Raw genomic sequence first — 15609 nt, 5'->3', positions numbered from 1 at the left:
TTCATCTTTGCGAGAGCTTTTTAATGGTATAATACAGGTTTTTGCAATTGAATTCATCGCCTTTGCAATTGAATTCATCCCATTTGCAATTGAATTCGTTGGTATTGCAATTGAATTCGTCCCATTTGCAATTGAATTCGTCGGTTTTGCAATTGAATTCGTCGTGTTTGCATTACAATTCGTCATAAACAAAACGGCTCCAAGAAACCAACCCGTTCATTAAGAGATGAACTATTTATGCCTTGAAGAGTTACACTTGAGATACTAGAAGGTAATTGAAGCTGGTAGTACGCGAAGCTGATAGCTGTCTGACAAGTTAATTAGCTTGCTCGCGAGTGACCACACCCATCGCGAATGGCATAGTAGAGTTTGGAATGTTGCTGGAGAGGCTGTAGAGGAAGAATCATTGCCTTGTAAAGAGTTGTTTACTACTGTTGTACTTGAACAAGTTATTGTAGCAGCTGCTACATCATGTTTTCGTGTTTGCTCCAGCTGCCATTCTTGTTATGGACGAATTTAACTGCAAAAGCAACGAATTCAATTGCAAAACCGACGAATTCAATTGCAAATGGGACGAATTCAATTGCAAAACCGACGAATTCAATTGCAAATGGGACGAATTCAATTACAAAAGCGACGAACTCAATTGCAAACGAGACGAATTCATTTGCAAAGTCGCCGAATTCAATTGCAAAAACCTGTAAGTTTTGATATACGCAGTACCGTAGCTGAGATATGACTATAAACGCTGTAAAAACATCAAACCATTAAGGAGCAAAAAAGTGGATTTTTATTTTAATGATTTTCACACTGTTCCCCCATGAGGATTCCCTAGGACTTTTTTTCTGTCATTGAAGACATAATATGGAAACTAAATCTGTTGAATTTGCTTTTGTTGCAATTAGTGTGAGGTTGACCCAATATTCTTGGTAAAATTCCTGTACTACTGTGTAACAGGAACACAGCTGAAAACAAAAAATGTAATGACCACTTAGCGCTTTCCAATAATTGATTGTCAGCGCATGTGTTTAGACAAAAGCAATAAATCTTGAGCCTTTTTTTGATGTGGTATCACGTTTTCACCAGTCATAATTATTATGTTACAAAAAAGTAAAAAAATAAGTAAATAAACAAGAGCAAGGAAAATTTAGGAGTTTGAAGTTTAGTTAGGGGTCATAGAAGAAAAAGTAGTGAAACAAGGGTGGTCACCTACACTTGGATATTGAATTCAGTCTTGGGATAATAAAGACTAGTACTGAAACGATTATTCGGATATTTGACTGTGTGGTCGGCACCCTCATGGCATTATTTGATTCGTTAACATGCTATTCGAAAATTTGTTAGCACTTTGTAAGATGTGATCAAATGGATGAAACTAGCTACCTTGAAACTTAAGATTGTGAACAAAGTGCATATTCATACTGTAAAATTTTTGTTTTAGAAGAGATCAAGTCACAGTAGTGCCAGTAAAGCAGAAACGTGTGCCACAGACAATAAATGACGCGATCGCTACATGTGAGGATTTTACAGGAACGAACATTGACAAATTCGGCTTGCCTGTAACTCACCCATCATTTACGCTATCCCTCTGAAACTCTGGAGTTAAACTCATCGTGTCACTAGTAACTACCACATAAGCAGTGGAGCAAATCTATGTTGACTCTTTCGAGATTGAGATTGCCGACATCAAAGGGGAGGTTTCGTTTTTTTTTTTTGTTTTTTTTCCGCATGCAGTTAGACACAACCGCAGGTGTATTCCCTGCATTCTTTTGTGCAGTCCGAACATTGATTGCCCTGCTATCGCTTCCATATTCTCTCAATCACCTCAAGTTTCACATCATTGATTTCACCATGCATCATTACCCTATAGTCGTAATTTCAGTACCAAACAAAGTTTCAGTCATCCTCAGTCGGCCTAGAGGCCATATACAAAACACATATTGTTGTTTTTCACATTGGCATGTAGGGCAATGTGTCTTTAAACTGTTCTAAAAGTTTTGTTGAGATTGTTACATTTGTTTTCAGGAATGGCTAGTTTGAAATTTGAATTTAGTCGCCCCCACATAATTTACTCTCTAAGGGGGCGCAGCTTAAGAATTTAAAGAGTGATGCAGATCACAACTGCAGTAATATGCACTAGAGTTGCTACAGTATAATATTTAAGTAAAATGATACATAGTTTCCATTGGATCACTATCAAACGACACTAAGTGGAGGATATTGTTGCATCTCTAGTATGTACACTCCATCAGTACAATCAATGAAATGTGTCTTAATGGCCACCAGTATAGAAAGACAACCTCTCTCGAAAAGCCAATTCCAAAGTGAGAATGTATACACTGCTACCTGCTTATTGAGCGAAGGTGGCAATAGACAAGGTCCACTGTAATTTATTCACATGATCTGATCCTGTACCTTCTGTCAGTGAATGAGATCCACTTGGCCAGGACAAAATGTGACCCAAATGTCTTGGATGATCCAAACTCAACCCACTTATGACCCAGTGGCACAATGGAACTGAGTATATATATAGTTGAAGGGGTCAGTGGGAAAAGGGGACATGTGCTAAAATTAGAATGGCTTGGTTTAAAGTTTAAACATGTGAATAATATTGTCACTAAGTAAACAACAGAGTTTAAAGTTCATGGCAGTCTTAATATAACTTTTAGCAAATATTCCAAAAACTCGATTATGTCCCAAAATTCTTTTTAATGCCCATTACGTGGTCACCTAATCTTTCAAATGACACTTGTCCCCTTTTGCCGCTGGCCCCTTCAATTATATTTATTTCTAAGATGTGTGGACACATTACAACACATTACAACATGTGCAGATAAGAAATGCTACGTACCATTTTAGCATTCCAAATCACCACATTATGCACAGACCAGTCAACAATACTGCATAGTGCCATCAGTAAACCTGAAGAGAATAAGTTACGATAAGTAAAAAATGCATATAAGTACATACAGTTAAAGCAGGTAGCTGCTTTAGCAAGGTACTGATTTAACCATATAGATGTCTCACAGGAGAATTTTAAAGTTGGCCTTCTTAGAGAAGCAGCCTTCTGTACAAGTGGCCGCAGGTCCACTGTGGATGAAAGCCAGGCATTTGATATTTGGTATTTCATGTGTTGAAGGCATTCCAGGGCTTCTGGTAGTCTGAAATCTCACCACAGTTTACTCAGGTAGTGTTGTGGTCACCACTAAACCACTGGAATGTTGTTTTTTTGTCTTGTGCCTGAACTGAAATGGATATTCTAAAATATATCCTATGGATAATGACTTCGTCACTTTCTTCATCAGGAGCTTATAAGGACCAAAAGTGAAAATTCTTACACTTTGGGTAAACACCCAACTTGGAAATGTCCCATCTGTGATCCTATAACCTAAATCAGCAGTGCCTTTGGCACTCTAACAGATTGGTTACCCCCTTGCTGCCAGCATTCACTGTCTCACACACTGTCGCACACTAAATCCATCTCTATAGCCAGTTACGCTACATTGCAGATGCTTCTTTACATACCAATTGCTTACAGCTGTAAACTGCAGCCACCTCCTTAATACGCTAGGTCAGAAATTTTTCCCTAAAATAATGACCGGTTTTCACTGTACTATTAGTGAAGGATTAATTATCATGATACTGAGATACATATGCTACAAAGTCATCTCCGGACAACCTCCAAATATAGCAGTAAAATTTTCACCTGATCCAATATCTAATAATTGTATACTGTCATGATAGAGATTCCACTGTACAAAATACATGTCAGGGGCTAAAAAGGGGGCCAGTTGTGGCCTAAAAGCTAGTTGTAAATAACTTTAGGCTAGTCATAAATGGTGATTTGGCTAGTCGTAAAAGTCAGACTAACTAGCAAGCTGCACCACAAAAAGAATAAAGTCAAAAATTACATACATTTGCTGTGCATGTTTACAGGGATTTGACTAAAAGTACCTCAAGATCCAGTCTTGAGATTGCCATTTTCAAAATTTTTCCAATTGTGGTCCACTAAAATTGTAACCTATAGTTATGGTCATTTTCACAGTCCACTATTAATTGCTTTAAAATTCCTGAAATCCCTGCTTCATTCATTCTCTTCACTAACATTTTGCTACGTAACAATTGTGACACTATAGAACACAATTGCAAAATATAAAATAATGTAACAAAAGAAGATTTGTTTATACGTACTACTACCCCCCTCCCCCTCAGGTTTGGACTAGTTGTATAAAATAGTTTTTTTAGCCACTAATACATGTTATCGTAGTCTCGCATGGCCAGACCGCTTTTTTTTTCTTTTTCTTTTTCCCGACCAAATGAAAAAGAAAAAAAAGCGGTCTGGCCACGCGAGACTAATATTATCGTGGTATACACTAATTACGCCTTTTACAATTAAGTTTTACAACACATGCATGTACAGTTAAACTCACCAATATTGTCAATCTCTTAAACACAGAAAGACAACCTTCGTGCGATGAGACAACAGTCTTAACATTCTTGCAAAGATCGCAGCCTATTCTGGTGCACCTATTTATTAGTAATATAAATTTTAAAGGTGTTTATTTACAATAGGACATAATTATGCACCTCTCTATTGTCTCTGGACATACTCACTATTTCTCTACCATTCTCATTTCATTTTCACAAGAGCTCGTACTAATATGGCAGGGGCATGGCTTCTCCATCTTAATTAGTCAATGCTTGAAGTAGATCGAGATACTCTAATAGAGCAGTCAATCACTCTAATATAACAGTCACGTTTCTACAAGTGTTGTATTTTTATATTGTAAAGTCTGTAAGTAGCTAGCATTTTAACTACACAATGCAATGCTACACAGAAGTTGTAACTATGCTGTAATTTTGATTGCTGTATTAGAGCTGTTTTGTGACTGCTCTATAAGAGTATCTTGATCGCTTTAATTCCAGGCAGCCATGCGAGATGAAAGGTAAAGTGTTACTAAGGGTTTACTAGTTAAAACGGATGTTAGTTGACTGCAGTTGCATGCCACTAAAATTACAATTGTATTTTAATATTCTGTCACTGTAATCTAAATTAAAAGGGGTTTCTGTGCAAACCATGAAACTCACCTACTGTTTTCAACAGTGAACGTATGCTTATTCTAACAAAAAGGTTTGAAATCCCATCCAAAACAGCTTATAGCTGTCAAAAAAGTGCGCATCCAAGTAAGGCAGAGTTAACTGCAACAAAAAGTGATGATATTATAGTGTGGCCATGTGTGAGGTATGCAAGTTGCAAATATTAATCAGATAATACAATACTATTGTTAAAGTATTAATTAGGAAAGGCGGCCAAACTCAAACTATTTATTTCTATCAGATAATCTATACACTCTGCTTTCTTGAGAATCAAAATTTGAGTGGCATTTAAGAAGATGCTCACACACTTAAAGACTGGCAGCATCACATAGTTCTCATTAATACTTTAACAATAATATTGTATTATCTGATTAATATTTACAAATTGCATACCTCACACATGGCCATGTTTAGAACATGAGAAACAATGGAGGTATTAACAATGTATTAAGGAAATTGAGATGGGTTCTTTTACCCCACTTGTATTTTCAAGTCGTATGGGTCATGCTGCTGCTGTATTTTACAGAAGACTTGCCTTTCCTTGTCTCTTTTCAGAAGGAGTTGTCATTTAGCTCTGTGGTGTCATGGCTGCATTGCAGGCACTAAAGGTGAAGAAGAAACCAAAGGTAAACCCAACCCTAACCCTGACCCTAACGTGACATTTTCCTGTGAACTACTTTTGTGTGCAGTAAGTACAAGACCTGAGGCAAACTAGCTGGTTACGTGCTCTAAAGTACACAAGCCCCAGGCAAACTACTGGTCTCATGTCCTAAAGTTGAATACTTGGGGCATACAACTAGATACATGTCAACTCCTAGCTCATGTATGTGTTTAATAGTGAGAGAAATCTGGTGGACTGCCGGAACAATAGCCCTGGCAAAATATTTCCATTTTTGGCTGCCAGAACAATAGCAATGTACTTTGAATTTAAAAATCTTTAAACTTTTCATATATCCGTAGCTCCATAGTATTTTAATGGTATAATTAACCATTTCTGCTGTGGAAGCTTCCTCAGGGTAGGGCATCTCCCTTTCCTAATTTGAGTTGAATCTGCCTAGCTATCATTGGGGTAGTCTCACATGGCCAGACCGCTTTTTTTCTCTTTGTCATTGGGTAGGGAGAAAAATGGTCTGGTCCGGTTTGAATCCCACACTCGTCTTGACACTACCCGGATAATCGGGTAGTGTTTACCAAAGAAATGTGATACATCAAAGACATGAGCAGCTACTATTTACAGATGCATCACTTTTCCTTGGTTAACACCACCCAATTATCTGGGTAGTGTCAAGACAAAACTGAATCAGATCCTTTTTTTCTCCCTACCCAATGACAAAGAGAAAAAAACGGCCACACAAGGCTATCATTGGGGTATGCATACCTTCAAAATTCATCTTATTTAAGTTCTTCATATTACAACACAGTCTTCGACGATTAATATCAAGGTCTACCAGTTGTGGTTCTAAGGGGGTTTCACTGGTTTCTGTAAACCAGTCAGCTTTTTGAGATCGAAAAAACACTCAACGAATTTTAAGGCTAAAATAACATTTAACTACTTGGGTAGTTTATCAAGTGACCAAATTTACTTTCTCCACCACAAAACGATCCAAAATAGTTTTTGTACAGAAACAAGTGCATTAAGCACCTCTAAAATTTTTATCATTCTTGATTTCAGAACTTCTGTAACTACTTGATACAGGCTTAGAATGAGCAGATTCAACATTTTAGAGTGATTTTTCACTCATCATTAACTAAATAAACTACAGTATATATTAAATTCTAATTCCAATGTCACTGTAAGGACCCCGTCCCTACCATAAAGTTGGAAACCAGTTGTAGAACTGCCCCTGAGGTCAACCATAGGCTGGCTTTGGAACTTGCAGAAATAATATCTGCAACATCATTGCAGCCATTTGTTGACTGTCACCTTTGATTTCACAACAGGCTTTTTAAGGCCGCACATTTTTTTCACAGCTTGGCTATTTTTGTGCAGATTAAATGTCCACTAGTATAATTATGTTCAGGTTTAGGTGACCTCCCTATGATCTCTTAAGATTACTTTTTATAACCATGATTGAGCTAATTCAATGTAAGTATATACCAATGTGTATATAGTACATTTTTGTGAATTTTAATTTTGTTTATTACATAATCAATAAGGATCAGAAGCAAGTGACAGTGGAGGATCATCTGGTGCTGTTATTGGTGGAGCAGTAGGAGGAGTTGTAGTTATTGTAGTCATCATTATAGTGGTGCTACTTGTATTGATTTATATGAGACACTTACATCAGAAGAAATCAAATTCTGTTATGGCTGGGATTTCTAATACCAGTGAGTTTTCTAATTGTTATATATTGTCTTAATTTCTCTGTCCTTGCTGTGATCATTTTATATACTGGCACTAACTTGCATGATACTTTGGTAGACTGCTATAGTGTAGTTTGTGTCTTTTAGTAAACATTAGTGATGTTCACAAGTTGAGTTATGTACTACAGGTAGTGCAAGTTCCACAGAAAAGAAACAGAGGGAAGAACAATACAGTGAGATAATGTTACCTCAATTACATCGAGATGATATTATCAAGATGGATTCTAATCCGTCATATGGGTCATACACAGGACAGGGTTCTAATATTGCTATACAACCTAACCCATCCTATGGTGTGAACAAACAGAATAATAAAATATCTGAAGATCAGTATGATTATGCCCGACCCACTGAATTAACTAAACACCCTTCACGTGATGATAGAGAAGGTGATGTCACTATGGAGTCTAACCCATCATATGGAGTAATCAGAGGAGAGGGTATGGGTTGTAATGTTACCATTGAGCCTAACCCATCATATGGAGTAGCCACAAGGATGGGAACTAGCACCAAAACTACTCCAGGCTCTGATGTTACCATTACTCCTAATCCAGCTTATGGGAGTGTGAAAGCTAAAAAGTAAATCAGTATGCTTATGTGAATTAGTTTAATCCACTGAACCATTGTATCATTAGCTCTGTGTATTTAATAGTGACATTTACTCCTTTGTTACTATTGTTGTTATTGTTTTACATAGTTACTTTTGTGCATTATTTGCTTGTAGCTCTCTCCCAGTTTTTGCCACAATATATAGATAATGTTTGCTATGCTACATGAGATAATAGTCAGTTGATCATCTACTGTATAGTATTCAGAGTATAAAAATGTTAGTGGGAGTGTAATTGGTATGGTGTGCCATTCATTTCAAAATTATGCACTGGCAATGGTGATAATATCAACTCGGTTTGATTGCAAATCGAGTCGGTCCTAAAATAAACCGACACGGTTCTGAAGAAAACCAACTCAATTTCAAGTTAGAACCAACTCGATTCTGAATCTAACTGACTCGATTTCAAGCAAAGAGCCTCGGTTAAAACCGACTCAGTTTTGAAATAAACCGACTCAATTTTAATCAAAATCGACTTGGTTTGCAAAGTCGTGCAAATATTTAAAGCACGAATTTTGTAATGCTTGTATGCGCCCATTAAAATAATTCATGTAACTGAGACGTAGCTGTACTACATAGTTGTCAATCGACCCAGTATCAGACCAGTACGAATACGCAGCAGTAAATAAACAGGTATGAGGCACACTTCAGGGTATAGTGTTACAGTTACGCTGGATAGTGTAGTAAATTATGTATCCAAATTTCATAGTTAAAAATCATAACTGGCTTGACACTTAAAACATTTAGTACCTAAATCAGCAGTTTTTGAAATTTTATTTGAAGAATTTGGATATAATCCAGTTACTATATATCCTCATCCCTGTAAATTCCATAGAATATGGTGTTTCACAGTCACCACAGCTCATCATTTTACTGATTACATGCAACTCAGACTTGAAACAAGTATGTCAGTATAAACAATGCTGTTTACGCCTCCCTCTAATTATTCCAGTTTCTACTAACCAATTGTATGCTCATGATAAACGGTTTTGTAAGATGTTGATAGTCAAAAAAAGATGACAATTGGCTAAATTAGATGGTTCAGCATGGCAGACACACTGCTATATAGTACTGCTATGAGACACAATGCAACAGGCAGCCCGCTGAATGTTCTTGTCCAATTAAGGGTCCCATATACTGGTTATATGAGTGTTCAAACAAGAAGATTGGATGCACCAGGCTTCTGTATGCCATGGATTGACATCTTCAGAGCACTCACGAAGGTTGCATGCACTCCTTGAAATTATAGGTACTTGGGTACAGATGTTACTTACGCGTAGATACATTTGAGTAGCATATAAAAGATGGGTCACAACCATTGAGTTGGTAGATAAACAGGGATAGTATTGCATGGTGACCTGCTACCATATAGACTAAACATTTCAAGGTGGAAAATTTTTGTTGATTTTGTGGTTTTAGGGGTTACCAACAAAATTTTTATCCTTGAAATATTTAAATCTTCATATAGTCTTGGGAATCTTTGCAAATCCGCAAAAACTTTATTCTTTATTTTTAGCAACATTGCTCAACCTCGAAAATTTTGTCCCTTGAAATATTTAGGCTATATGCGGTGTACTTAGTAAGATTACACACTTGGCTATGTTAATCATATTTGCCAGGGTACATCAAGTGTAAAAATATTGTTACTGCATGGTTGAATGCATGCCTAGTACAATTTACCACATATATATCAAGACACACGGTAGTGTGTCGTGCGGCCCAAGAAGCCGGCGCGCCACACCGTGAGTATATTGACAGGAAGAACGAAAACGTCATTTTCACACCTTTGTATCTCGGTGATCACTTATCTGATTGGAATCAAATTTGCTACACAGTTGCCCGCCAGCCAAGGGAGTCTACATTCCAAATTTGAAGGAAATCGCTCCAGCCATTTCCGAGATACGAGCTGCCAAAGTTTCGTTTTTTTTTCTTCGTTTTTTTTTTCTTCGTCTTTTCGCACACTTGCAAAAATTGCTATAACAAGCAAACGCGTACTCCGATCGCCTTGCAATTTGGCACACAGAAAGGGAGTCCAAAGGCGAATCCTAGCATCAAATTTGGTACAAATCCGATGAATGGTTCAGGAGTTATGACCGATTATTCGCGTAAAACAAGATCGATTTGTTGTCACGCCTACAGGGTAAACCGTTTCATGGAATGAGTTGAAAATTGCTATGTAGATGGAGTAACCATCGTAGGAGTGCCTTTTGGTGGTTTGAAAAGAATCGAGATAAAGACCACGGAGATATGACACAAAACCCAACCTGTGTCACAATTACGCGATCGATTTTTATGAATAAAAAAATATTAGTTTTCACGCCTACTAGGCAAACCGCTTAGAGCAATGAGCTGAAAATCGGTGTATAGCTGGAATAATCTTCATAGAAAGTCCTTGCAGTAGTACAGAAGAATCGGATTACAAACCACTGAGTTATGATTCGAAAGCCAACTCCGTGTAGCAAATGCGAGATCGAGATACTCTAATAGAACAGTCACCCTAATAGAGCATTCGGCTAATTTATTTACTTCATTATAGAATTTTATTACATCACAAGTTATTCTGTAGGGAGTTCAGCTGCAAACAGTTAATCTTATAGACAGTTCAGCAAGAAGACAGTCACCATGTGGAGAGTTAAGCAAATATACCACTATAGAGATTCAGATCATTACAAGTCACACTGAAGAAAGTTCAGCTATAAACAAGTCATGCACTGTGTAGAGAATTCAGCTACAATTAAGTCACTCTCTAGAGATTTCAGTTACACAGAATTCAGCTACACACAAGTCACTGTGGAGAGAGTTCTGCTACAAACAAATTACCCTTTAGAGTGATCAGCTACAAACAAAACACTTTGCAGGGTGTTCAACTGCAACAAATCAATTACCTTTAGAGCGATCAGCAATGAACAAATCAACACAAATCTACCTGTAGAGAGATCAGCTAGAAACAAATCACCCTGAAGAGAGTTCAGCTACAAAAAATCACCCTGTAGAGACATCAGTTAGAAACTAGACACAATGTAAGGAGTTCAGCTACAAGCAATCACCCTGTAGAGAGTTCAGCTAAAACAAATCAACCTGCAGAGAGATCAGCTACAAACAAATCACCTTATAGAGAGTTCAGCTACAAACAGATTACCTGTAGAGAGATCGGCTACAAACAAATCAACCTGCAGAGAGATCAGCTATATACACACAAATCAACTTGTAGAGAGATCAGCTACAAACAAATCACCCTGTAGAGAAATCAGCTAGAAACTACACACAATGTAAGGAGTTCAGCTACAAACAAATCACCCTGTAGAGAGATCAGCTACAAACTAGACACAAAGTAAGGAGTTCAGCTACAAGCAAATTACCCTGTAGAGAGTTCATCTACAAACAAATCAACCTGTAGAGCAATCAGCTAGAAACAAATTACCCTGAAGAGAGGTCAGCTACAAAAAAATCACCCTGTAGAGAGATCAGTTACAAACAAATTGCCCTGTAGAGAGATCGGCTACAAACAAATCAACCTGCAGAGAGATCAGCTACACAGAAATCAACTTGTAGAGAGTTCAGCTACAAACAAATTACCCTGTAGAGAGATCGGCTACAAACAAATCAGCCTGTAGAGAGTTCAGCTAAAACAAATCAACCTGCAGAGAGATCAACTACAAACAAATCACCTTATAGAGAGTTCAGCTACAAACAAATTACCCTATAGAGAGATCGGCTACAAACAAATCAACATGCAGAGAGATCAGCTACACACAAATCAACTTGTAGAGAGATCAATTACAAACAAATCACCCTGTAGAGAGATCAGCTAGAAACTACACACAATGTAAGGAGTTCAGCTACAAATAAATCACCTTATAGAGAGTTCAGCTACAAACAAATCACTCTGTAGAGAGATCAGCTAGAAACTGGACACAATGTAAGGAGTTCAGCTACAAGCAAATCACCCTTTAGTGAGTTCAGCTACAAACAAATCAACCTGCAGTGAGATCACCTACAAAAAAGCACCTTGTACAGAGTTCAGCTACAAACAAATTACCCTGTAGAGAGATCGGCTACAAACAAATCAACCAGTAGAAAGATCAGCTACACACAAATCAACTTGTAGAGAGATCAGCTACAAACAAATCACCCTGTAGAGAGATCAGCTAGAAACTAGTCACAATGTAAGGAGTTCAGCTACAAGTAAATCACCCTGTAGAGAGTTCAGCTAAAACAAATCAACCTGCAGAGAGATCAGCTACAAATAAATCACTTTATAGACAGTTCAGCTACAAACAAATTACCTTGTAGAGATATCGGCTGCAGATTAATCAACCTGCAGAGAGATCAGCTACACACAAATCAACTTGTAGAGAGATCAGCTACTGTACAAACAAATCACCCTGTAGAGAGATCAGCTAGAAACTAGATACAATGCAAGGTATTTAGGCTACAAGCAAAATCACCCTTTAGTGAGTTCAGCTACAAACAAATCAACCTGCAGTGAGATCACCCACAAAAACGCACTTGTACAGAGTTCAGTTACAAACAAATCACCCTGTAGAGAGATCAGGTAGAAGAATTCACCTTGTAGAGAGTTCAGCAACAAAGAAACCACCATGTAGAGAGTTTAGCTGCAAACAAATCACCCAGTAGAAAGATCAGCTAGAAGAAGTTACCTTGTAGAGAGTTCATTTACAAAGAAACCATCATATAGAGAGTTCAGCTACAAAGAAATTACCCCGTAGAGAGTTCAGCTAGAAGAAGTCACCTTGTAAAGAGTTTAGCTACAAAGAAACCATCATGTACAGAGTTCAGCTACAAAGAAACCATCTGTACAGAATTCAACTACAAACAAATCACCCTGTATAGAGATCAGCTAGAAGAAGTTACCTTGTAGATAGTTCAGCTACAACAATTCACCCTGTAGAAAGATCAGCTAGAAGAAGTCACCTTGTAGAGTGTTCAGTTACAAAGAAACCATCATGTAGAGAGTTCAGCTGCAAACAAATCACTCTGTAGAGAGTTCAGCTACAAAGAAACCGCCATGTAGAGAGTTCAGCCTCATACAAACCACCTTGTAGAGAATTCAACTACAACAAATCACCCTGTAGAGAAGAAGTTACCTTGTAGAGAGTTCAGCTACAAAGAAACCACCATGTAGAGAGTTTAGCTGCAAACAATTCACCTGTAGAGAGTTCAGCTAGAAACAAATCACCCCGTAGAGAGATCAGCTGGACGAAGTCACCTTGTAGAGAGTTCAGCTACAAAGAAACCATCATGTAGAGAGTTCAGCTGCAAACAAATCACCCTGCAGAGAGTTCAGCTACAAAAAAAATCACCCTGTAGAGAGTTCAGCTAGACGAAGTCACCTTATAGAGAGCTCAGCTACAAAGAAACCATCATGTAGAGAGTTCGGCTATAAAGACATCACCATGTAGAGAGTTTAGCTGCAAACAAATCACCTGTAGAGAGTTCAGCTACAAAGAAACCATCCTGTATATAGTTCAGCTACATTTCAAATCACCCAGTAGAGAGATCAGCTGCAAAAAAAATCCTGTGGGGAATAATGAGCATGTAATAAATATATGTATATAATTACTAATAAAATCAAAAATAATTGAAGCACTAAAATTCTTCTTTAAGTTCTTTTCTTCTTCCTGTGGTAAAAAAAAACAAACACATGGGTTAAAAAAGCACCAAAGCCAGCCATAGGCCGGCTTTGCAGTATACAAATACAAAAAGAAGTGATATCTAATCAAAAAACAGCCAAGCTGTAAAAAAAGGTGCGGCCCCCATAAAGGCCATGGTGAAAAAAGATGTGAAATCCAAGGTGGCGGCCAAGAAATGGCTGTGATGGTAGGTTAATGGTTACATTTTAATAACAACAATTCAGGTGAATTTGGTGCCAAGACCAAGCGGCACAAAATTCACCTGAATTGTTGTTATTAAAATGTAACCATTAACCTACCATCACAGCCATTTCTTGGCCGCCACCTTGGATTTCACATCTTTTTTCACCATGGCCTTTATGGGGGCCGCACCTTTTTTTACAGCTTGGCTGTTTTTTGATTAGATATACAGGCCTGCCAACTCTCACGGGTTTACCGTGAGTCTCACGGTTTCACTACCCTGCTCAAGGGCAGCAGATCGAATCTCACGGGTTTTGAGGCCTGCTAACTCTCACGGTTTGTAGCGCGAATGTCACGGATTTCAAGTTTAAAAAGTCGAGACCTTTTTTTTTTTTTTTTTTTGGTCTCAGCATAGCATCTACCAGTTTTTTTTTACTACACACTGCAATACTACAATAAAGGTACAGAAATCTCAAGATTTTTTTACTTTCCAGGTTGGCAGGCCTGGATATATATATCAAGACACACGATAGTGTGTCGTGCGGCCCAAGAAGCCGGCGCGCCACACCGTGAGTATATTAACAGGAAGAAAGAAAACGCAATTTTCACACCTATGTAGCTCTGTGATCCCTTATCCGATTGGAACCAAATTTACTGGATACGTGCCGCCCAGTTAAGGGAGTCTACATACCAAATGTGAAGATAATCGCTCCACCCATTTCCGAGATACGAGCGAACAAAATTTCGTTTTAATTTCTTCGTCATCTTCTTCATTTCGCACACTTCGCAAAATTCGCCATAAAACACGAATGCGTGCTTGGATTGGGCTGAAATTTGGCACACTTAAAGGACTCATTAAGGCGGATCTCCATACCAACTTTGGTAAGAATCCGATGAACATTCACGGAGTTATGACCGATTATTTGCGTAAAATAAGGTCGAAGGTCTGTCACGCCTACAGGGTAAACCTCTTGGAGGAATCAGTTGAAAATTGATATGTAGATGGAGCAACCATCGTAGGAGTGCCTTTTTGTGGTTTGAAAGGAATCGGGATAAAGACCATGGAGATATGACACGAAACCCAACCTGTGTCAAAATTACGCGATCGATTTTTATGAATAAAAAAACTATTAGTTTTCGTATCTACCAGGCAAACCGCTTAGAGCAACGAGCTGAAAATCAGTATGTAGCTGGAATAATCATCATAGAAAGTCCTTGCAGTAGTACAGTAGAATCGGATTACAAATCACTGAGTTATGATTCGAAAGGCAACGACGTGCAGCAAATGCGAGATCGAGATACTCTAATAGAACAGTCACCCTAATAAAGCATTCAGCTGCATGTATACATTGCAAGTTATTCTGTAGGGAATTCAGCTACAAACAAGTCACCCTGCAGTCAGATCAACTAGAAGAAGGTACCTAATAGAGAGTTCAGCTACAAAGAAGCCATCATGTAGAGAGTTCAGCTCAAATAAATCACTCTGTAGAAAATTTAGCTACAAACAAATTGCCCTGTAGAGAGATCAGCTAGAAGTTACCTTGTAGAGAGTTTAGTTACAAAGAAACAATCATGCAAAGAGTTTAGCTGCAAACAAATCACCCAGTAGAAAGTTCCGCTATGAACAGATCACACTATAGAGAGTTCAGTTAGAAACAAGTCATCCTGTAGAGAGATCAGCTAGAAGAAGTTACCTTGTAGAGAGTT

General features: G+C 38.0%; 1 protein-coding gene across 1 annotated transcript in view; it reads left to right on the top strand.

The window, feature by feature from the left end:
* LOC136248501 (CUB and sushi domain-containing protein 3-like) overlaps positions 1-8044 on the top strand; it is an 84875-nt gene extending 76831 nt beyond the window's left edge. Inside the window, exons 12-13 of the mRNA XM_066040278.1 lie at positions 7255-7425; positions 7590-8044. Of these exons, the coding sequence (XP_065896350.1) occupies positions 7255-7425; positions 7590-8044 (626 nt within the window). The remainder of the gene's footprint in view (positions 1-7254; positions 7426-7589) is intronic.
* The last annotated feature ends 7565 nt before the right edge of the window (positions 8045-15609 follow it).

This window comes from Dysidea avara, chromosome 3 (genome assembly GCF_963678975.1).
Source record: "Dysidea avara chromosome 3, odDysAvar1.4, whole genome shotgun sequence".
Taxonomy (NCBI): Eukaryota; Metazoa; Porifera; class Demospongiae; order Dictyoceratida; family Dysideidae; genus Dysidea; species Dysidea avara.
The sequence above is the reverse complement of the archived record's forward strand: the minus strand, read 5'-3'. Positions and strand labels throughout refer to the sequence as shown.